Raw genomic sequence first — 22774 nt, forward strand, 5'->3', positions numbered from 1 at the left:
CATTCTATTCAGCAGAACATGAAGCGCTCTAAAATGGACCACATCCTGGGACATACACAAAATTTTTTTCTTCACTTTTTAAAAGATCTTTTTCTTTGGCTTTTTCCCTCACTTGTTTTGCGTGAAAATTCAGCTGTTATTCTTTTCTATCCATTTAGAAATATATGTTTCTTGTTTAAAGATTAAAAGATTATTTTTCTCTTTATCTTGATAATTATACACATGCATATGATATGCCTTGAATGGGTTTATTTATCATATTTGGGACTTATTAAGTTCCTTGTATTTGAGGTTTATGCCTTTTATGAATTTTGGAAGGTTTTAATCAAACATTTCTGCCCCCTTCTTAGACTCTCTGAGCGTCCACTTTATAGTGATCTCTGAAATGTTCGGAGATCTAAACTGTACTGATCCTTACCTTCATTTTTTTTCCTCTTCGGATTTTGTCTACAAACTCCATATTGTCTTGCTTTCAAGTTCACAGTGACTAGTTTGCTATCAATATCTGACAATAATTTTTCATTTCCTTGGAGGTTTTTAAAGTTTCAATCGTTTGGAATTCCCATGTGTTCTACTACTGTCTTCAAAAACTTGTTTATTTTAAGATTGTCCTTCATGTTCACCTTGTACCTGTATATCAGAGATTTCATACTTCTTAAGGCTAGATAATACCCTTTGTATAAATATAAACTTGCTTCTCCATTTACCTGCCGATCTATGCTTATATGGCTTCTGGTTTCTATTGGTTTTGTTGTTGTTGTTTGGCTGTTCTTTGAGAGCTTGCCTTCGTTTGGGGAAGTATATACACAGAATGGAGTTGCTGAGTCATGTCCCAATTACATTTTCATCTAAGATCACCATACTGCTTTTACAGGAGCCAACCCATTTTATATTCCTACTTTTGCACAAGAGTTCCAATTTTCCTTTGTCTATATTATCATTTGTTTTGTTTTGTATAATTGCCATCTTCGTAGGTGTGAAATGGTATCTCATTTGTAATTTAGATTTTCAGGTGTTATGATTGTAGTTTAGATTTCTCTAATGATTAGTAGTGTTGAACATCATTTGATGTGCTTATTGACCATTTGTGTATTTTATTTAGGGAACTGTTTCTTTAGATCTGTTTTGCTCATTGTGATTGAGTTTATTTTTGTTATTGCCAATGATGAGTTATAGAACTTATCTACATAATGTTGATATTGATAGATATGATGGATTACATATACGTAGTTTGTATTGTTTGATCTATTTGTTTAAAAAAAGATTTTGTGTGTGTGTGTGTGTGTGTGTGTGTGTGTGTGTGTGTCTTTTTCTGGGTATGTGCATCTGAATACAGGTACCTACAGAGGCAAGAGGTTTTGGATCCTCTGGAGCTAGAGTTACAGGAGGTTGTGAGCTACCTGACATGGGTGCTTGGAACTGAACTCTGGTCCATTAGAAGAGAAGCAAGTGTTCTTAATGACTGAGCCATCTCTCCAGTTCCAAAAGCATATTTTAGGAAAGGATGAGACAGCCAACATTTTGTTTTGTTTTGAGGCAAGGTCTCATCATATATCTTTAGTTGGTCTGGAACTTTATGTGTTGACCAGTCTGGCCTCAAACTCAGACTGCTGGGGTTAAAGGCACTACCATGCTTGGCTTGATGAAAATTTTAATAATTCTTGTGACATAAAAATTTGTGTTACATATTTTGTTTCTTATATCATTGTGTATCATTCCCAAGAAATGATTCCCAAATCAAATTTTGTGAAACACTTTTGCTCTACACTTTCTTCAAAAATTTTCATACATTTTAGATTTTATTTCAGACCTTTGATTAATTTGAGTTAACTTTTGTACATAGTAGTTAGGTAATGATCTAGCCTCATTCTTTTGCATTTGGGTATCCTGTTTTCCCAGCACCATTTGTTGAGAACACTGTCCTTTCTCTATTGAATGGTCTTGGTGCCCTTGTCAAAATCATTTAATCACATATATCAGAGGTTGTTTCTGGGCTTACTATCCTAGTTCACTGTTCTATAATGCTTTCCTGTATGCCAGTAATACACTGCTCTGATTATTGCAGATTTCTAGTAAGTTTTAAACTCATGAATGGTGAGTTGCTCTGATTTTAAAGATTACTTTGACCAAACACTGTCATTGGAGATTGATAGGGATTGTGTTGACTCTGTATATTGTTTTGAGGAGGTAGTGTTGAGAGAGAGCTTTATAATATTAAATTGTCTAATATATAAACATAAAATATTTCCCTCTATATCTTTCTTGTTTCGTTAGTGTTTTATATTTATATCAGTATCAATAGCGCCAAAATTTCCTGTAACAGCTTCCTTTTTGTGGTTGATGTCACAAAACCAAAAGTATAGTTTTTTTGCTGCAGATCTTAATAATTCTTTTAAATGCATTAGCCTCTTAAATTATGTAAGAAGCAAATTATAGAGTTATTAACCAAGGTTAAAAGATCACTAGCTTTCATTATAACATTTTTTGTTATTGCTTTTGTCTTGTTTTGTTTACTTTTCTGATCCTGGTGTGGAATTCTGAGCTTTGCATGTGCCCAATGTGTACTTTTTAACTGAGCTGTATTTTCAACCCAGTAATTAGGTTTTTTAAATTTTTGTTTACACTGGTTTTTTTAAAGGATGAATTTCTTAAATATGTACACAAGTGGAACCATAACCAGTTATTACAGTTGTGCTGGCTTATGTAATTGCCCGCATGCTTTTACTTTTATTGTTATTCTTACTCTTGCATGTTTTTGTGTTAGTGTGTGCTATTCTTTTATTTTACTCTGTATGACAGCCTTGAGCATTACCTGTAGGACAAATCTAGAAAGAGAATACACCTCAGCTTTTCTGTATCTACAAATATTATAATTTGGGGTGTTCTTTTTAAATTACTGGGATCATCATCCATGTGCACCATTATATTTTATTCCCATTTGTTTCCCTCTCCCAGTCTCCTTCCTCCTCCCTCCTCCACTACAGCTGGCTCCCTTCTTCCTGCAGTTGTTGCCTGTGTTTACTTTACTGTTACTTGTATACCATCACACTTTCTGTTTCTCATCTCCATCAGTACCTCGGCCTTCCCTGACACAGTCCCTGCTTTCCTGATCAATATACATAGCGCACGCGCGCGCACATACATACACACACACACACACACACACACACACACACACACACACACACGTTTAAATTAAGTTGTGTGTATGAGCTAAAACAGAATATTTGCTTTTGCGAGATTGGGTTATTTCACTTAACATAATAATTTCAAGTTTCTAATTTCGTGTAAATGTCATGATTTTAGTTTTTATTTGTCTATTTTTAATGGCTGAATAAATTCTACTGTGTACATATGCCACATTTTCTTCATTTATCAATCAGCATCAAGGCTGGTTTCATTTTCTTGCTATTGTAAATAGTAAAGCTATAAATACGGATGTACAAGTTTTTGTTGTATTTTGATTTAGAGTTCTTCAGACCGATACACAAGAGTAGTATAACTAGATCATGTGTTCGTTCTATTTTAAGTTTTTTGAGGAGCCTCCATACTGATTTCTATAGTGTTCCATTCTAAATTGACTTTTCTACAGGGTGAGAAGAACTCCATGAGGGGGAAAAATGACATATTAGATCAACTTCTTCAGAACTGGAGACAATTATATACATGTATAGATAAAGAGTCTCTCAGAGTGTGTTGTGTCTGATACCCCCTGGAACTCTCCTCGAGTGGCCATTTGGATGCACTGACCTCTGGCACCCAAAGGTTCTGATGAGGAGTGGTTGATGGTCACTTAAGGACTCCTTGTCTGTAGCCCAATGGAGTTTCTGGAATGGAGTTTATCTTATGGAAGTTTGACTCATGTGGGTTTCTTTAAGTTCATATTATTGAGGTTCATTATCATCTTGATATTCATGTCATTCATCAAATCTGGGAAGTTTTTGATATTTGTTTCCTGAAATTCTTTTTTCCTGAATTTCTTTTTTGTTTTCCTTTTTTTTTGACTCCCATACACACAGATTCATACATTTGATGGTTTCCTGTGCTCCACTAGGGTTGGTACTTTTCTTCAGTCCTTTAGTCTTGTTCTTTCCTATTCTTCTGATTCAATCATTTTCATAATTCTGTTTTCCAGTTCATTGACTCTTTTTCTGCCTGCTCTGATCTGCCTTTGGCTCCTTCGAGTAAAATTTCCATTTCAGTTATACTTTTTAGCTATGTAATTTGATTTTGCTTTCTCTTTAGTTCAGAACAGTTCCTTATTAATGTTTTATTTCATTTATAGAGTGTTTTCTTGACTTCCTTCACATCTTGCTCTGATTCTCTGAGCGTCATTAAGGCGGTTGTTTGGCATATCTGCCATGAGTTCTTTTTCAAGGGCAGTTTTGCTGATAATTTACTTCCCTTGCTCCTTCCTTTCATGTTTTTCATATATTAGTGTGTTATCAAAAGGAACACAGCTGATAGAAGGAATGTACATATTAAAGGGGCATTTATTGGATTGGCTTACAGAGCATAGTGTCTGTCTCACACTTGGAGAAGCCAAGAACCTGGTAGTTGTTCATCCATGAGGGTGGATGCCTCAGCTGTCTCAATCTGGTGCTAAAGGCTTGGAAGATTCCTGGAGGGTTGCTGGTCTTCAGTCTGCATTAGCATTCCAAAGAAGTCAGTTCTGTTATTGGAGAAGGAGTGCTGTAGCATTAGTGTAGATGATTTTGTCAGCAAGAGTGGGGGCAAGCATGCAAAAAGCAAAGCTGCCTTTCTCATATCCTTTTATCTGGGTTGCCACCAGAAGGTGCTGCTCACATTTAGTGTGTGTCTTCCTGCTTCAGACAGTCTGGTCAAGAAAGTCCCTCACAGGGTGTGCAGCAGCTTGATTTTTAGTTGATTCCATATGCAGTGAAATTGACAACTAAGATTCACCACCACAGGTAGAGGAGAGCTTGTTCTTTGCAGCAGTTTTAATTAGTTCCTTTAAATATTCGATGGTATAATCTACACAGAGGTTACTTTTAGAGGAATGTGAAGATTGGTGAGATATGGTCTCTGTTCTTGACTGCCAAGCTTCAGTCCTCTGAGTGTAGCATGCATACCCTCATTGTCTGCCATCACAGCTCTTTGCTCACCCCTTCTGCTTCCAGAGCTTTCCTGCTTTTTGCAGCTCCGTAAGCTCCGCCATTCCCACCTTCCTAAGCCCTGGGGACTAGCTGCATTATACTCTGTAACAGACTGGACTGGCTTCCTTGGCCCTTTTCAGCTTCTCCGTGCCTTGTCAGTCTTAGCTGTTGAGTGTCATGATCTCCTCAGAGGGATGTTTCTCAGCCCTGCTTGTCTTTCAACACTGTGCTCCTAGGCCATAGAGATCCTTGCTTGAAGAGGCTCCCTACTTGGCATAGTCCCTCCTCATTCTGCTGCTTTTCCTAAGTCTTTAATGTGTTGATTCCATGTCGTTGGTTCATACTTTTGGGAAGCAGTTGATGGTTAGACATCAGTCATTTCTGCTGCTCTGCCTTGTAATTACAGTTTGTCACTTGAGTCTGTAGTCTCTCAGGATTTGGCTGACTTCTCTGTCTAGGTAAGAGTCTTGATGTTCTGGAACCTCTACCAGGCATCCAGGCCCATGTTTGTCTCCTGCCTTAACAAAAGTCTTGTCTCTTTCAGGAAATTATTTAGGCTTCTTTTCATTATTAAGTCTTTAATTTTTTAAAACTGCAATTGTGCTGTGAAACTAGGTTATTCATGTTACCTTGTGAATTTTTTAATATCTGAAGATTTTTAATAAATAACTTCCTGTGACACTGTTCACATCGAGAATGTACTTTCATAAGCAGAGCATTTTTTTACAGCATTAACTACAATGACATGTGGCATTTGTGGAAGATTTCTTGAGTGCCATGTGACTTGAGAATAGGTATTATATCTTTCACTAAGTAGGGAGATTAGTATTACACAGTCACTTATTGTTACTTTTGAACACAGGGTCCTACTTTAGGGAATAGTAAGTTCACTTCCAAATTGGAGTCAGGTATACCACATGACATACCTGTGAAGCAAATAGAGTACACCAAAAATAACAAAACAGGCAGCATGATGGGTAGTGATACTTAGCCTAGATGTTGGCATATGAAAGAGTAATCAGAGCTGTAGCACACTGCTTTGGATATATGCCTCATCTAAGGACAGTTTGTTCTCAGCTGTTGCCCATGCTCATGTGTGGGCCTAATATTGCTGATTTTCTGTTTTTTTCAACAGAAGTCATAAATCTGTTTTTCATATGAGACCTTATAGCTTCTGTATGCTGCCAGTTTATTCATATAAAAATAAAATAAAAGCCAATGTTCAGACCCAGATGGTAAGTCTGAAATTAAACATGGCTATAGGCTAAACCATTCTCTGGGCAGCCAGTTTTCTTTCCCTACAATAGGCTGGGCTATTTTTAAACTTGTCATGGCATCTCTCAGTTTACAGTTGAATGCTTTTGTGCATAATAAATAAATAAAGGGAATGAAGACCTGATTATGTAACAGTAAATTGCTTATGCCTTTGTGCAGTTGTGCTAGTTAGATAAAAGGCACAAAGGGAATTCATGAAAATATACTTTTTGAAATTCTGAATTCTTAATTTACCTGCTAAGCTATAGACTTCTATCAGGCACATCCTACATAAACTTGATGTGTGGGCCCAGGTATTATTGTCTGCTTAGTGTATTCTCATTTGTGAATCATGACTTTCTTGTTCCTTTCCTTCTATGACACAGCTTTCACTATCAGAAGAGCAGAATGAAGTAATGAAAAACGGCTGTGAATCTAAAGAGCTGGTCTACCTCGTGCAGATTGCCTGTCAGGTAATTCTGGAGATACATCCTCTACGTAGAGTTAATTGTCCAGAGTGATTATTAAATTGCTTACTACAATGTATTCCTCACATTGCCTAAAGGCTTATAATCTTATAATCTACAAAAAGAAATGAAATTAATTGAAATGTGATTGGGCTACGAGTAACTATTGCAAGAAAACAAATTGGTATCTTTTTAAAAAGAAAAAGTGTCATCATATAATGCACCTTTGAAGTTACAGTTGTGTGCCTTCTGAGTAATTTGTAGAAGTTTCTGGTGCTTTGGAGTATTGAGTAACAGTGAATGTTAACACTGTACTTGCTAGCTTTTTGTATCAGCATTTGTAAACACCAGAGTTAAGCTATGATGAGTTCCACAGAATCAGTTTTAATATGCAAGTTTAAGTAAAAGTATTTATTACAGAAGCAATGAAATGTATTGACTAAAAAAGTGAGTTGTTGATCATTTTGTCTTGAGAGAAGAGGCCATTTGTTTTGGCCTCAGGTTCTTCTAGCAGTGGTTCTCAGCCTGGGGGTCTCATATCAGATAGTCTGCATATCAGATACTTACAGTTCGTAACAGTAGAAAAGTTACAGTCATGAAGTAGCAGTGAAATAATTTTATAGTTGGAGGTCTCCATAACATGAGAAACTGTTTAAAGGATCACGCCATTAGGAAGGTTGCGAACCACTGCGCAATGGTGTAACAGAGAGTATGCATAGTTTTGTAGCTTGCTGCTTCTTGAAGACTGTTCATATTAGACATATTCATCATAGCTGGCTCATAATGAGATTTAAAATATGCCATTTGAAATCAGAAATTTCTTCATCTAGTAAACATTGAGTGTTAGCATATTTTAGATTCACTTATTCTACACTCACAGAGCCTTTTGCCTGTTGATGAATTGGTGATTGGAAAGCAAATGTTGGGAAGGAGGACTTTATTCTGCACGTAATTTTTAGTTTAGGGGAGAAAGGAAGATAAGGAATTTCTGTATTTTTAAAAACATAGTAATCATGTTCATGAAGTTAAAAGTTAATAAGTCTGAAAAATTCTGTTGTTTATATTATATGAGGAATATGTAAATTCTTAGTTTTGGTTTTAAACAAAATTTTTTTTTTTTTTTTTTTTTTTTTTTTTTTGGTTTTTCGAGACAGGGTTTCTCTGTGTAGCTTTGCGCCTTTCCTGGAGCTCACTTGGTAGCCCAGGCTGGCCTCGAACTCACAGAGATCCGCCTGGCTCTGCCTCCCGAGTGCTGGGATTAAAGGTGTGCGCCACCAACGCCCGGCTTAAACAAAAATTTTTAAAATTAAGTACTTTTATTTTTAGATGTTAAAACATAGAATTGGAAATAGAATTCAGCTTCTATATAATCAAGATGTGTTTTGTTACATGTCACCACAGTTTCTTGGAGAAACAACAAAGTTCTAAGTTTCATGTAACATTTCATAAAATGCTTTTGTTTAGAGAGCTACTTTATTTCAAGGCTGTGGTAACAAACAAGACATGAACATTTGCATTTGATCCTTTTTTTTCTTTTAGGGAATAGAAGCAAATAGTGCTTAGTGATACATAAACTAAAGGGTTTGGAACAATCTCCCATCTTTTCTTAGAATAGATAAACGACAGAAGAGCAGCCTGTACATTTGAGACTGGGTCCAAGAGGTCAATTGCCCAAGTCCTGTTCATGGCTATATACTTTTAAAATTTACTACACACAAACACACATCCTTATGCACACATACACCCCTCTTTAATCTTGATGATTTGGGTGAGCCAAAACCAGGACTTTTATTTTTGGTGGTGAGACAGAATGTGAACAACTAGCTTCATATGATTGATGAGACCTGATAAAAGAGAAGAAAGGAAAAAAAAAAATCAGAAAAGTCTCAGATAGGCCCTTGCTGGTTTGAGGTTTGGCCATATTAAGAAAAATGGTTAAATTGAATTTTAAATGCAAATATTAAATACTGTTCTAATAAACCAGTGCTATTAATATATGAATAGAAATCTTGTGATCTTTATCCATAAAACATGGTTAGGATGTCTGGAATCAAATTTTCAGTTCCCCTGCAGCCTAACACATCTTAGAGTCTCTTCTTATTATCAACCAACTTTAAATGTATAATTGTTGCATGACTACACTTCCGTGTATTGCTGACCTAGATATTAGATAGTTTCCTCATTGTAAATGTCCTATCAAACTGCTTAAAACATTTTGGATCAGTTGTTAATAGTATTTATTATACCAGACTGATAATTTATTACCCGATAATGATGCCATTCGTCTCTTCTCTGCCTTGCTGTATGTAATTACTGAAGCATCCCATGGCTTAGTTCAGTAGTCTCACCACATATGCCAGCCATAAGCTATTTTAAATGAGAATTTAAAAAATAATTGACAGCCTCACTACTGAACCCTTTAATTTTGCAAGCAAGGAAACTGAGGTTCACAGTAGTAGAGTAGCTGTCCTAAGCCATACGGAGTCCCAGCAGCTGGAGCTGGACAGAATTCAGCTCTCTGACTGCTGTTTTCACCTCTACTTCCTTGAAATGTTTAGTCAAGAATAGATTGGAGAAACTGAGAAGTCGATAGCAAGATGAGATCATCATTTCACACTGCCATGGTTAGTTTTAATTGTCAACTTGACACAGTCTAGAATCACCAGGCGAGAGAGTCTCAATGAGGGATTGTCTAGATCAGCTTGCCCTGTGGGCATTTCTGTTGGGAATTGATTAGGTAAATTGATGTAGGAAAGACCCAGGCCACCGTGGGCAGCACTGTTCATTCCTTTGAGTCCTGGACTGTGTCAGAGTGGAAAAGGTAAGTTAAATAGTAGGCATCATTCATTTGTTCTCCCTCTATTCTTTACTGTGGATATGGCATGGCCCGCTGTTGTAAGTGCTTGCTACCTTGATGTCCCTGCAGTGATGGACTGTAACCTGGGATTGTCAGCTAAAAAAGCTGTTTCTGTCCTAAATTGCTTTTTGTTAAGAGTATTTTACCACAGTGTCAGGAAACAGACTTATACTGATGTATTCTCTTTCAAGAACATTCATGCATTTCATACCTCTGCTAACTTCTACATTTTAACAGCATGTACTTAAAATTCTTAAAATAAGTAATTTTATATGTGTATGAGTGTTTTGCCTGCATGTATATATATGAATCACAAGTATGTCTGGTGACCTTGGAGGTCAGAAGAAGGCATTGGATCCCCTGGAACTGGCTGCTTGCTGCCATATGAATGCTGGAATATGAACCCAGGTCCTTTGCAAGAGTAGCCAATGGTAATTGCAGAACCTTCTCTCCAGCCCCAAGTTCTTTTTATTTATCTAAAATTCTTGATCTGTCATCTTATATTCTCTCTTGTTTTATTAGCTTAGAAGGTAACAAATTAAATGGACAAGTCTTTTTCTTTTTTGTAGGTTGTGACACTAATTTCTTTGGGTATCGTCTTTGAACCCTTGAAATGTATCTTTGTCTGCTCTTTACAGTTTTTATTTTTTTTAAACTTATGAGTCTAGCAGTGTAAACTATGTCTTCTATACAGAATGAACCAAAATCTATTGGTGTTTCACCAATGGATTTCTTGCATTGTTAAAGAAAAAAAAGTTATTTTAAAATTTGTGAAAATGAATAAGAACCCTAGGGAATTTAACAGAAAATATTATACAGAAAATTATACAGAAGAAAACTTTACCGTCTTCCATGTCAAAAATTGAATAAGTTTTAGAAGGTCAAAATTCAATAAACTCAGACATCAATTATCGATAGTTCCACTACATGGAATGAAGCATTTGTGAGTATAATGTCAGTGGCATTTAGTGTTAAAAGCTTTTGTTTTTTGGCTGTTACATTCTTTAGCAAATCAGCACCATTTTTAAAAAATAAATTTGTTTATTTATTTCATATCCTGACTGCAGTTTCCCTCCCTCTTCTCCCCCCAGCCTCTCCCCCCTCTGCTCCCCCCATCCATTCCCCCTCCATTTCTGTTCAGGAAAGGTCAGGTCTCCCATGGATATCAACAAAACATGACATCAAGTTGCAGTAAGACTAAGCACCCCTCCCCTCCATGTATTAAGGGCGGGCAAGGTGACCCAGTATGAGGAGTAGGGTCCCAAAAGCTAGTAAAATGTCGGAGACAGCCCTTGTTACCTCTCTCAGGAGTCCCACAAGAGGACCAAGCTACACAACTGTAACATATGTGCAGAGTGCCTAGGTCAGTCTCATGCAGGCTCCCTAGTTTTCAGTTTAGTTTCTGTGAGCCCCTGTGAGCCCAAGTAAGTTGATTCTGTGAATTTTCTTGTGGTGTCCCAGGTACCTACAATCCCTCTGGCTGCTACAATCCTTTCTCCCCCTCTCCTGCAGGATTCCTTGAACTCTGCCTACTGTTTGCCCATGAATCTGCATCAGTTTCCATCAGTTGCTAGATGAAGCCTCTCTGATGACAATTAGGTTAGGCACCAATCTGGTTATGGAGATGGCCAGTTCAGGCTACATATCCGCTATTGCTAGTAGTCTTAGCAGGGGTCATCCTTGTAGATTCCTGGGAGATTCCTTGTGCCAGGTTTTTACCTGACCCCAAAATGCCCCCTCTTTCCAGTAGTCTCTTTCAGTACTCTCTCCCTCTGACCCCCCCAACCTGATTGCCCATGTTTCCATCCCCACCCACCTTCCCTCAGTCCACTCATATATCTCTTCTATTTTCCCATTTCAGGGAGATCCAGGCACCCCCCCCCCCATGAATCCTCCTTGTTACCTAGTCTCTGGGACTGTAGTCTGGGTCTGGGTTACCTCACTCAGGATGATTTTTTTCCTAGTTCCATCTATTTGCCTTCAAATTCTCTGGTGTCCTTGTTTTTAACAGCTGAGTAATACTCCATTGTTAATGTAACACATTTTCTTTATCAGTTCCTCAGATGAGGGACATCTAGGTTGTTTCTAGGTTCTGGTGATTACAAATAAAGCTGCTATGAACATAGTTGAGGAAGTGTCCTTGTGGTATGTGATTGAGCATCCTTTGGGTCTATGCCCAAGAGTGGTATAGCTGGGTCTTATGGTGTATTGATTCCTACTTTTCTGATAAACTGCCACACTGACTTCCAAAGTGGCTGTATCTATCACCCTGCACAAAACTCAAGTCCAAGTGGATCAAAGACCTCAACATAAATCCAGATACACTGAACCTGATAGAAGAGAAAGTGGGAAATAATCTCTAATGCATTGGCACAGGAGACAACTTCCTGAACAGAACACCAACAGCACAGGCACTAAGACTGACAATAAATGGGACCTCATGAAATCAAAAAGTTTCTGTAAGGCAAAGGACACCATCAAGGACAAAACAGCAGCCTACAGAATAGGGAAAGATCTTCACCAACCTCCTATTCAACAGAGGGCTAATTTCTAAAATATATAAAGAATTCAAGAAGCTAGATATCAACAAACCAAATAATCTAATTAAAAAAATGGGATACAGATCCAAACAGAATTCTCAACAGATGAATCTGAAATGGCCCGAGAAACACTTAAGGAGATGTTAACATCCTTAGCCATTAGGGAAATGCAAATAAAAATGACCCTGAGATTCATTCCATCTTACATTTGTCAGAATGGCTAGGATCAAAAACATGAGTGACAGCTCATGCTGGAGAGGATGTGGAGCAAGGGGAACACTCCAACATTGCTGGTGGGAGTGCAAACTTGTACAGCCACTTTTGAAGTTAGTGCGGCAGTCTCTCAGTATCAGTTTTTAAAGTGACAAATTTAATCATATTTATTCTAACATGTCAGCTGAAAATCTCTTTTTGATCTCTTCTAAATTATAGTTTCCTTGGTAGAAGGATAATTGTTGTTTAATAAAATAAGCAATATTTTATTCTAATGATATTAATAATCCTTTTTTTTTAAACTTATTTTCATTTGTGTGTGTGCGTGTGTGCTGACATGAATTTATATGTGTAACATGCACACAGGTGCACACAGAGGCCAGAGGGTGTGGGATCTCCTGAAACTGGAGTTACAAGCAGTTCACAACTGTAATGTGGGTGCCGGGAACCAACTTCCTGTCATGTGGAGGAGCAGTAAGCACTCTTAACTGCTGAGCCATCTCTCCAGCCCCAGACATTAATAAGCCTTATTGAAAGACCCTAACTACACTTTCACTGTAACTAAAATTCATTCAGATTTATTCGTTTATCTTTTCTGAAGATAAAATATAAACATTACAGTAATCTCAGGTCTTTTTTTGTCACGGTAATGGAGCAGACAGCTGGTTTCAAGGGAATGCCTCCCTGTCTCAAAATATCTCCTGTACTCTGGTGTTCTCATGCTTGACATTCCACCGCAGAAATGCATTCCTTGTATTAAATAACTCCTCTCAACTCAGTCCACTTAGCAAACACTGTTACTACCACAGTCAATCAAGTGTTAACATTTAGAGAGCATCTGTGTGTGAGCAAACCACGCAGGCAGATTGCAGGGCTTCTGATTTACACTTGGTGCAGTTTAGATGAGATGGAGGTGTTATCATTCTCTTGCACAGATGAGTAAGCTGTTGCTCACAGGTGCTGAGAATTGTATCAGGTTCTGCATTCGAGCATAGTCCAGCCTAGGATTTAGGTTGTGTTTCTTTCTTTTTCCTGAATTTCATGATAGCAGCTGTCATTTTTCAGATTAACTTTTCTCAAACAAAAGAATTCTAAAAACATGGGCAATGACTGTTCTCAGAAAGGAAAGCAAATATTTCCTTGTTTTCTCAGACTTGTTAAGAATTTCTAATTTTTTACATCATTGAATGGTAGTGATTACTTGTCATTGATAACTTAAGATAAAAATTAGTAGAAAACTATAATTGTTAAAAGTATAATGAAGGATTTTGCGTTGTTCCTTTACAATATTATTAAACTAAAATATTCCGATTATTATTTCATTTATACTTCTCAGAAAGTGTTTTATTTATATTTCTCAGATTACAAATATAAAAAACAAAGGCTTAGTTTAAAGTTCTTGTTTGATGTCTGCTCATCATATAAGATCTTTAGTTTAAGAATTTTTTTTTAAGATTTATTTATTTATTATGTATACAGCATGTATGACTGCAGGCCAGAAGAGGGCACCAGATCTCGTTATAGAGGGTTGTGAGCCACCATATGATTGCTGGGAATTGAACTCAGGACCTCTGGAAGAGCAGTCAGTGCTCTTAACCTCTGAGCATTGTTGACATTCCACCACAGTTTAAGAATTTTTGCTCAGTAAACTCGAACACATTCAGGTGATGCCATAAGCAATTTCTCAAATGCTTATTTATTTCTTATCTGTATCTTTTTGGTGAGGTATTTGTTAGTTCTTTTTTATGCTTTTTAAATTAGGCTTTTCTATTTCTGTTTTTAGGAATTCTCTGTGTATTTTGGATAACAAGCTCTTGTCTAGTTTTGCAAGTAAGCTAATGTTAGCCTTGCAGGCTGATTTAGGAAGTGTCCTCTCTTCTTTTGTTTCCTGGAACAGATTCTAAATATGTGGTATAATTTCTGCCTTAGGTATTTGGTAAAATTTATTGGTGAACTCATTAGTGCTTGCTGCTGTTTTTGAAATATATTAAATATTGATTCAATAGCTTACATATCTATACATTTAATCAAATGGTGTATTTCCTTGTGTGTGGGTTTGACAGGCTCGAAGTTGCTCATATTTTCCTTTGCTGTCTGTCATCTCTAGCTCCATCTCTACTTTATTTCTTATGTTAGCAGTTTGTTTCCTTTCTCCCCATCCACCTCTCCTCTTCAGTTAAACTGACTAGAAGCTCATTAAGTTTATTGATGTTTTCAAAGAATTGGCTTTGTTTTACTAACCTCTGGTTTTCAGTTGTAGACATGTATTCTTAGCAGCTTGAAAGCAAACAGTATATGGTCTCTATCCTTTTAAACAGTATAGTGTATTTAATGGACTGAGAGCAAACATGTGGTCTCTGTCCCTTTAAACTTACTTTAGTGTGTTTTATACCCCAGAATGTGGTGACATTAAGTGTTTGGTGAATCTGAGAAACACATGTGATCTGCCTGTTAGTCGTCTACATGGTCAGTTATATTCTGGTGACTGAGTCAGCTACTTCTTAGAGCTGCCCACCTGGGATGCAGATACAGTTAAACTTCCTTTTTTTTTTTTCCCCCAGAGCTGAGGACTGAACCGAGTGCCTTGCTCTTGCTAGACAAGCGCTCTACCACTGAGCTAAATCCCCAACCCCAGTTAAACTTTCTAACTGCAATAATAGATCGATCTGTTTCGTCCTTGCATTTTTTTCCTTTTAATTTTATTTATTTTATGTGTGTGTGAGTTTTACCTGTTGTGTGTGTATCAAAGGGAGCATCTGATCCTCTGGAACTAGAAAAATAAGACAGTTGGGAGCTGTCATGTGGGTGGGTCCCAGGTCCTCTGGAAGAGCAGCCAATTCTTTTTTTTTTTTCTCCGAGACCGAGTTTCTCTGCATAACAACTCTACCTGGCTGTCCTGGAACTCTTTTTTAGTCCAGGCTGGCCTCAAACTCACAGAGTGCTGGGATTAAAGGTGTGCGCCACCATGCCCTGCTTTAGAATTCTTTTTAAAGATATAGTTTAGATATCTGTGTAGGAAAACCATACCAAGGGGACCAGACTAGCCATATTTTCATAATTCCATTCTTAGTTTATTTTCCACTTTTAGTGCTTACCACTTAAAAAAAAACTTTATTTTTTGTGTATGAATGCTTTGTGTGCATGTATATCTGTTTGTCATCTGTGTACCTGGTATACCTGTGGAGGACAGAAGAAGGCATTGTAGCCCCTAGAACTGGAATTACAGGTGGTTGTAAGCCACCATGTGGTTGCTGGGATTCGAACCTTGGTCCTCCTCAAGAGCCAGTGCTCTTAACCACTGAGTCATCTCTCCAGCCCCCTTCTGTCTATCTACAACTTTACCTTGTTTACCATTACCTCCTGATTTCTTTCTGCACACCCATCTTCAGCCTCTGATAACTGCCATTCAGCTGTCTATAGCATCCTTATTACAAATGCCTTTTCTTTTAAGGCTGAATACTATTCCAGTGTGTGTGTGTGTGTGTGTGTGTGTGTGTGTGTAATATGTAATGGAATGTGTAGTGGAATATATAATAGAATAATACTCTATCCATATACAGCATTTAGGTTCTTTTCTTGATTTGGTCTTTAAACAGGAATATAGGTATTTCTTTGACATATGATGTCAGTTACTTAAGGTATATGCCCAGTATTGGGATAGGATATATATATCCATTTTATAGTTGAGGAACTTCCATACTGTTTTCATAGCAACTGGACAAATTTATATTCCCACCAATAGCACACAAAGATTTCCTTTCCTCATGTCCTCTCCAGTATTTGTCTCCTTTAGCCTGCTGAGTGTGATAAGCATTCTAACCCGGCTGAGATGATGCCTTTTTGTAGATTTAATTTTGCATTTTGCTCACAGTTAATGATACTGATAATTTTTTCATGTACCCATTGGTTCTTTGTTTACCTTCTTTTGAGAATTGTTTATTTAGGGCTACTGCCCATTTTTAATCAGATTATTATTACTCTATAATTAAGTTGAATTCTTTGTATCTTCTGAATTTAATGCCTTGTCAGAAGTGTAGTTTAATAGTTTTGATTTTGAGTTTATTTTCTAGGATTAATGTTGGTGATAATATAGCAGGATTTCTAGTTTTCAAGTCCTTTTGTTTTTGATATCCAGCATAATGGCAACATACATTCTGACTGGATGCTTCAAATTACTAGGCGTTAATGAGAACTACTAGGCTAGGCTGAGAAGGGAGGGGAAAGCAGGGGCTGCAGGAGAGGTGTGGTCAGCTTACCCTTCCACATTTGGGAGAGGGTACTGACCAGCCCATATGCCCAGCCACATTGACTCTCCCAAATGCTACTTCTTGCTTTTCTTTCTCTTGTTCTTTAAGGAGCCCCTGCTTCCTTTACCATACTAACTAACAAATAAATGAATTTTATTTCTCTTTGATTTTTGGGAAATATCCTGTTGCCTTAAGTTATTCATTGGTTCTTTCTGTAGATTGAGAGTCACATGCTGTCTTACCCCAGCAGTTAGTTCAGTGAGTAGCAGAAGACTCTGGAAATAGTAGGGAGAGGACTAATGGCAGGCTCGATCTTAGTTGTGTAAGTGTTGACCATTCGTTATAATGTGATTCACTGGAGTGTTTGGAGCAGAACTTAAGTCAACAGAAACTTATTAGGAAACACACAATTTCACGAATAAGATACCATTAGAGAATAAAGGCCTAATCTTTAACATTTTGAAGAAGAATGAATTTATTGGAATTTTGTTCTTTACCCATAGGGCAAAAGTTGGATTGTTAAAAGAAGTTATGAAGATTTTCGAGTACTTGATAAACATCTTCATCTCTGCATTTATGACCGTCGGTTCTCCCAGCTCTCAGAGCTTCCCCGATCTGACATGCTGAAGGATAGTCCTGAGGTAACCCATGTAGAACCCTGCAGAAATACTAACACCTAGGAATTAGCCAAAGTTTTTGTCAGCATGGAATAGAAGAGCACCTCGGATCATTCCTGGGATTGCTTACTTGAGAAGAGAGACTTATGAGGATGTTGAGAAATAAGCAAGTCTCAGCAAATATTTTAGGAGGGTGGGAAAACCTCATGATGACGTTGATAGCCAATATATGTTAGCAGACCGTTCTTCCAGAGAGTGTGGAAATACAAAGGCCAAAGGTGTGAAAGAGTTAACTAGTGAGAGGCACCTTGGAGTGGTGCTGCTGGGTTGTCATGGCAGGCTGTGTCTGTCTCTGCACTCACTTTCACTTATGCACAATTTCTAAAAACGTGAAACAATTGTAACCATTGTATAAAGAAGAAATTCTTTATCACGCCAATAATAAAAAGTACAATTGGAATAAAAATTGTGAGTTATATTTAAAAGTAAGTGAGGTACATTTTATGGGAAAACAAAATACAGTCACAACCCTTATATAGGATGATTGTAGAATAGGATGAGTAGGAATCTTAGCCACAAACACAGAGTAAACAGAGTAGCCCAGGACATTGCAGAAGGCCTTTGCAAGTAAGACTATCACTTCTGGAGGAGAATACATCCATGAAAAATGAGAGCATACTATTGTAAAATAAAATAATCAAACCTTCAAAATAAAATATCATGTACATCAATAATAGCAGATCTGAGTAACTGGACTACATACATAAAGGAGATGGCTATAGAGAATTAATGAGCTGGAGTACCACATCGTAAGTATATATAGCCCCTGGAAGGGTCAGGAAGTTAAGTTGTGAGAAGACATTTGGAATTGTAGAGAATAGGTACAGAGTAGTCCTTACTCATAGGAGATATAGGAGGAGAGGGGATGTAAAGTAATAATTAAAAATTAATCTAAAAATCTTCTTAGAGCTAAAGAAAGCAATGTTTTCCATTCTAAGAGGCTCCATTAAATGTTACGGAGTGAGTGAAAAGCCTCATACATGTCTTAATTATTGTTCTGTTGCTGTGACAAAATAACCTAAGAAAAGCAACCTATGAAAGAAAGGATTTGCTTTCACTTCCCCTTTCAAAGAGATACAGTTTGTCATGTCAAGGAAGACATGGCAGCTGGCAGGGAAGTCATGGAGCCAGGAGCAGAAGGCTGGCCGGTCACATTCCATGCAGATGGTGAACAGGAAGTAGATGTGCGTTATAAAGCCTTAAGGCTTGCCCTAGTGACCTATTTCATCCAGCAGACTCCACCTCCTGAAGGTTCTACAACCTTCCAGAGAGCACCACCATCTGGGAAGCCAGTTTTGAAACACACTAGAATATGGAAGACAGTTTACGTCCAAGCAGCAACATTCTGTCATTGGCCCTGTTTCATAGCCATCTCTTTGTGCAAAATGCATTTGGTTCTACTTCAAAAGTCCCCATACTCTTTGAGAGTACCAGCACTTCAAATGCCCATTTTCCCCCCTGAGACTTAAGTGCGATGCCCTGCAAAATCAAAAATTGAATTGACATAATTCTAACATAATGGCAGAGTAAACATTCCTATTCCAATGGGGACGAATGGGACAGAGCAAAGAAAGACTTGACCAAAGTGAGACTAAAATCCATCAGGGAAAATACCAAATCCTGTAGCTCAGTATCTAGCATCTGGGACTGGTAACGGGGGTTACCAGTAACTTAGGCAGCCCCACCCCTCCAGCTCTGCTGCCTACAGCAGGTATAGCCTTTCTCTAGGACTGGCTTTACTTCACGAGTGCAGCTTTCTTCAGTGGACATCACATGATTTGGCCTCTCAGCAAGTTTCACTTGCATAGCTTCACACAGTGGCCTTTGGGTGCCTCTCTGCAGGGGATCTGACCTTTCCACTTGTTGCTTGGCTTCATGGCTCTCAGGAACTGTGGAGCCAGACTTTGAATTCCTGTCTTACATCTTCCATGCCTGCAAAACTAACACCACATAGATGACTCTTGACAAGTTCTGCCTCCTCAGGTGGAACTTGGCCCTCTTGGGGTAGTTTTGTTTTTGATAGCATTATCTAAATTAAAAAAAAAAAATCTTTGAGAATTTCACACATGGATACAGTGGAATAAATACATCCCTTTACTTCCCTTCCACTTTCCCCATGCCCTCCACACCTTTTTTGATAACCCACCAAGTCTAGTTCGTGGTGTACATGAGTGTGTGCCATCCATTGCAGCATTGGAAACTTACCAGTGGCCACACTCTCCATGCAGAATGATTCTCTCCCCTTCCCCTAAATCTGTCAATTGCAATTGCTCCTCGGTAAGGAATTGGGGACTCGACATCGTCTCCCCCATCTATGCTGGAATTTTGGTAGTTTGACCTTGTGTAGGTCTTCTGCAAACAACACAGCTAGTGTGATGAGTGCAGTTAAACTCTGTTTCCTCTTCTGTACTCTTCTCTGAGCCTTCAAGGACATGGGGGAGGGGTACTTGATATCTCCCTAAGTGCTGAACAGTCTGCTGCTTCTTAACACTTGACCACTGTCTACATACTGCTGCCAGGCTGGGAGCAGCTTCTCTAGCCAATGTTAAAAGCACTGCCTCCCATCTATGGGTATTCATATAAATATTTAGAAGGCAGTTTGACAGACATCATGACCATTTGGCAAAATAACAGTAAAACGTAATATCTTAGGGTCTGTGGCTTTCTAAGCCATGTGTGGGCTTTTGACACAGGGCTTTTGTACCAAACATGAAATTCCCTTCTGTGAAGAAGACATCTAGTACAATCAGAAAGTACTTATCTATCCCTTAGCAGTTGAATCACTATTGAACTAGTGAGTATTTCTTACCTGGTGTGTAGATGTCATAGCATACAAAGTCCAGCTCAGAGTAAGAGCACTAATGTCTTCTCTCTGTTAATCTCACACCTCAATCCAAGCCTACACAGTACTTTCCAGCACTATGAAAGTTAGTCGCCAAGGAGTGGCGGAGGTTCCTGGTGGGTTTGAGGTTTGTTTATGCATGTTGGACCCCAGTTTAACAGCGTCTGTGTGCTGACTGGGGAAGCACTTCCTGGGCAGTTGCTTTCCACAGGTAGGAAACTCCTCTGGCATTTTCAGCCTAGGTTCTTTGCTTTCCAATAAATTTGCATTTTCACATTTGTAACTTTGGGGAGTGGGGTCCTGCCTTTCAGGATACTTTCCTCCTGTACAGAATAGGAGGTTTCTGTTTAATGGCGCTAATTCCTTTATCAGTTACAGATCTTTGTCATTTACATTCCCCGTGTTTACAGCTTTAAGCTTGCTCGCAGGGCCTTCCTCAGGAAACCATATTATTTAATTTCTCTGTGTTCTGCTTCTTACTCTCTGATGTTGAAGATCTGAATGAGATCAGGGAGCAGTAATCACAACATAGCCTCGAATGTCTGCCTTCGTAGTTCCTCTGCCCATCCAAGTACGCCACTGCTTTTGAACTCAGCCTCCAGTTCTTGAGACACAGGCAGAATGCACCTGTACTCTGCCAGAATATAACCCACATGACTTCTAGTCTAGTTCTCATAGACGCCTCTCTGAAACCTTGTGGGCTGGGCCTGCATAGTGTACCTTTCTTTTTCTTTCTTTCTTTTTGAGCATTCTGAACTTTTGAACTCTTACCAGAATGGCTGGTTCAGTTCTGCTTGCAGCATTTTAGGTCTTCCTACCCCAAATTTCCAAACTCTTCTACCACATTCCTCTTAGAAACCAGTTCCAAAGTACTAAAATCAAGACTGTCAGATTTAGCATGGCAAGAACTCCACTTTTGGTATGAATTTCTGTCTCTATTCTTTTTTTTGTTGCTGTGCCAAAATATCCTGACCAAAACAACAACAACAACAACAACAACACACACACACACACACACACACACACACACACACACACACACACACACACACATACCAAGAACAAAACAACCAACCCAGAAACCTTATCTTATTTCCAGAGAGGTTTGTGGTGGACATGTAAGGTCGGGAGGAAAGGCAGGGGCAGGAGCAGGAGCTTAGCTGTTCCGGTGGCCTCTGTACCAGGAAGTGGAGGGTGAACAGGCTAGAAAGACTTGGGTTCTCTGTCGTGGGTCTGCCTTGGCTGTCATGTCCCAGAACAGTGAGCTGTACTGTGGTGCAGGATCCCATGAATACAGCTGCTCCTGTACAGTGTATGCGTGGGAGATTACAGCCGTGGGAAGTAAAGAGAAACATGGGGGAAAGTTAGACAGAAGAACCACAGATGTCTATTTTAAAAAATACCTTTTGTGTTTTCAATATAAAAATAGAAAAAGAAAGTCATGAGATTAGAACCTGTGCAGTGTCGCCCTTGATGAGAAGATGGTAAAAGCTGAAAATCCCACAATAGACAGTGGCTGAATTATTCTGTAAAAAATGCCATCGTTTCAGTGATAATCTTCTGTAACTTAGTGAAGAATTCTCTATAGCTATTATTTTTTAGGTGTTTGAGATAGGGTCTCATTGTGCAGCCCTGGCTGGCCTCACAGAAATCGCCCTGCCTCTGCTTCCTGGGTGCTGGGATTAAAGGTGTGTGCCACCATGCCCACCCAATGTAATTATTAAAAGCCTAAAGATCTGTGGGGGTGTTTTTTCTTCTGAAAATAACCAATTTGCAAAAAGCAGAGAGTTGCTCTTTCCTCTGAGTTACAGTGAGTCTTTCTTTTCAGTCGGTTACTCAGATGCTTATGGCTTACCTATCACGCCTCTCAACTATTGCTGGCAACAAGATCAACTGTGGGCCTGCCCTTACCTGGATGGAGGTATCTGTCTAATCATCTCTGATGAAAGTTTATTCTAAAATGATTTTCTTAAGGAATTTATTAGTAACCTAATAATTGGTGAGTTTCACAAATAAAGAAATCAAGTATCTTCTCGTCTTCCAGGAGAATTGATATCTGATAATTTTAATTTTAATGTGTATGCATGTCTGCATGTGTGCTGTTTGTGTGCCTGGTGCCCCAAATGGCCAGAAGAGGGCTTCAGATGCCCTCAAACTGAAGTTACAAATGGTATGAATCACCATATGGATGCTGGAGTTCATCTTTACAAGAACAGCCAGTGCTCTTAAATGCTGAGCCATCTCTCTGGCATGATACCTGATATTCTAATATTAAATCTTTCTCTTTAGTTAAAAATAATTTTAATATATTTTATAAATCTATTTATAAAAGATTTAATACAGATTTTAGATTAAAATTTAATAACTTTTATAGATCTGCTTATAAAAGACCTATCTTGTTATATAGCATTATGTTAATATATATAATTAGTAAGCTATTTGTTTTTCATTTGTTACTGAAAATTTTTATTTATGAACAAACAGCCTTTTAGGGGTCCCAACTTAACAGTGTCTTAAGATATTTATTGTTAGTTTGTATATGTAGAATTATATATATTCT

The 22774-nt window shown here is 38.2% G+C and overlaps 1 protein-coding gene across 9 annotated transcripts in view; it reads left to right on the forward strand.

Annotated features, from left to right (window-relative positions):
- Arhgap32 (Rho GTPase activating protein 32) overlaps nucleotides 1-22774 on the forward strand; it is a 246672-nt gene that overhangs the window by 142311 nt on the left and 81587 nt on the right. For all 9 annotated transcript variants that reach the window (XM_076575941.1, XM_076575942.1, XM_076575940.1 and 6 more), the window contains 3 exons: nucleotides 6758-6844; nucleotides 17199-17336; nucleotides 22043-22135. In XM_076575941.1, coding sequence (XP_076432056.1) covers nucleotides 6758-6844; nucleotides 17199-17336; nucleotides 22043-22135 — 318 coding nt within the window. The remainder of the gene's footprint in view (nucleotides 1-6757; nucleotides 6845-17198; nucleotides 17337-22042; nucleotides 22136-22774) is intronic.

Source organism: Peromyscus maniculatus, chromosome 7 (genome assembly GCF_049852395.1).
Source record: "Peromyscus maniculatus bairdii isolate BWxNUB_F1_BW_parent chromosome 7, HU_Pman_BW_mat_3.1, whole genome shotgun sequence".
NCBI classification, from domain to species: Eukaryota; Metazoa; Chordata; class Mammalia; order Rodentia; family Cricetidae; genus Peromyscus; species Peromyscus maniculatus.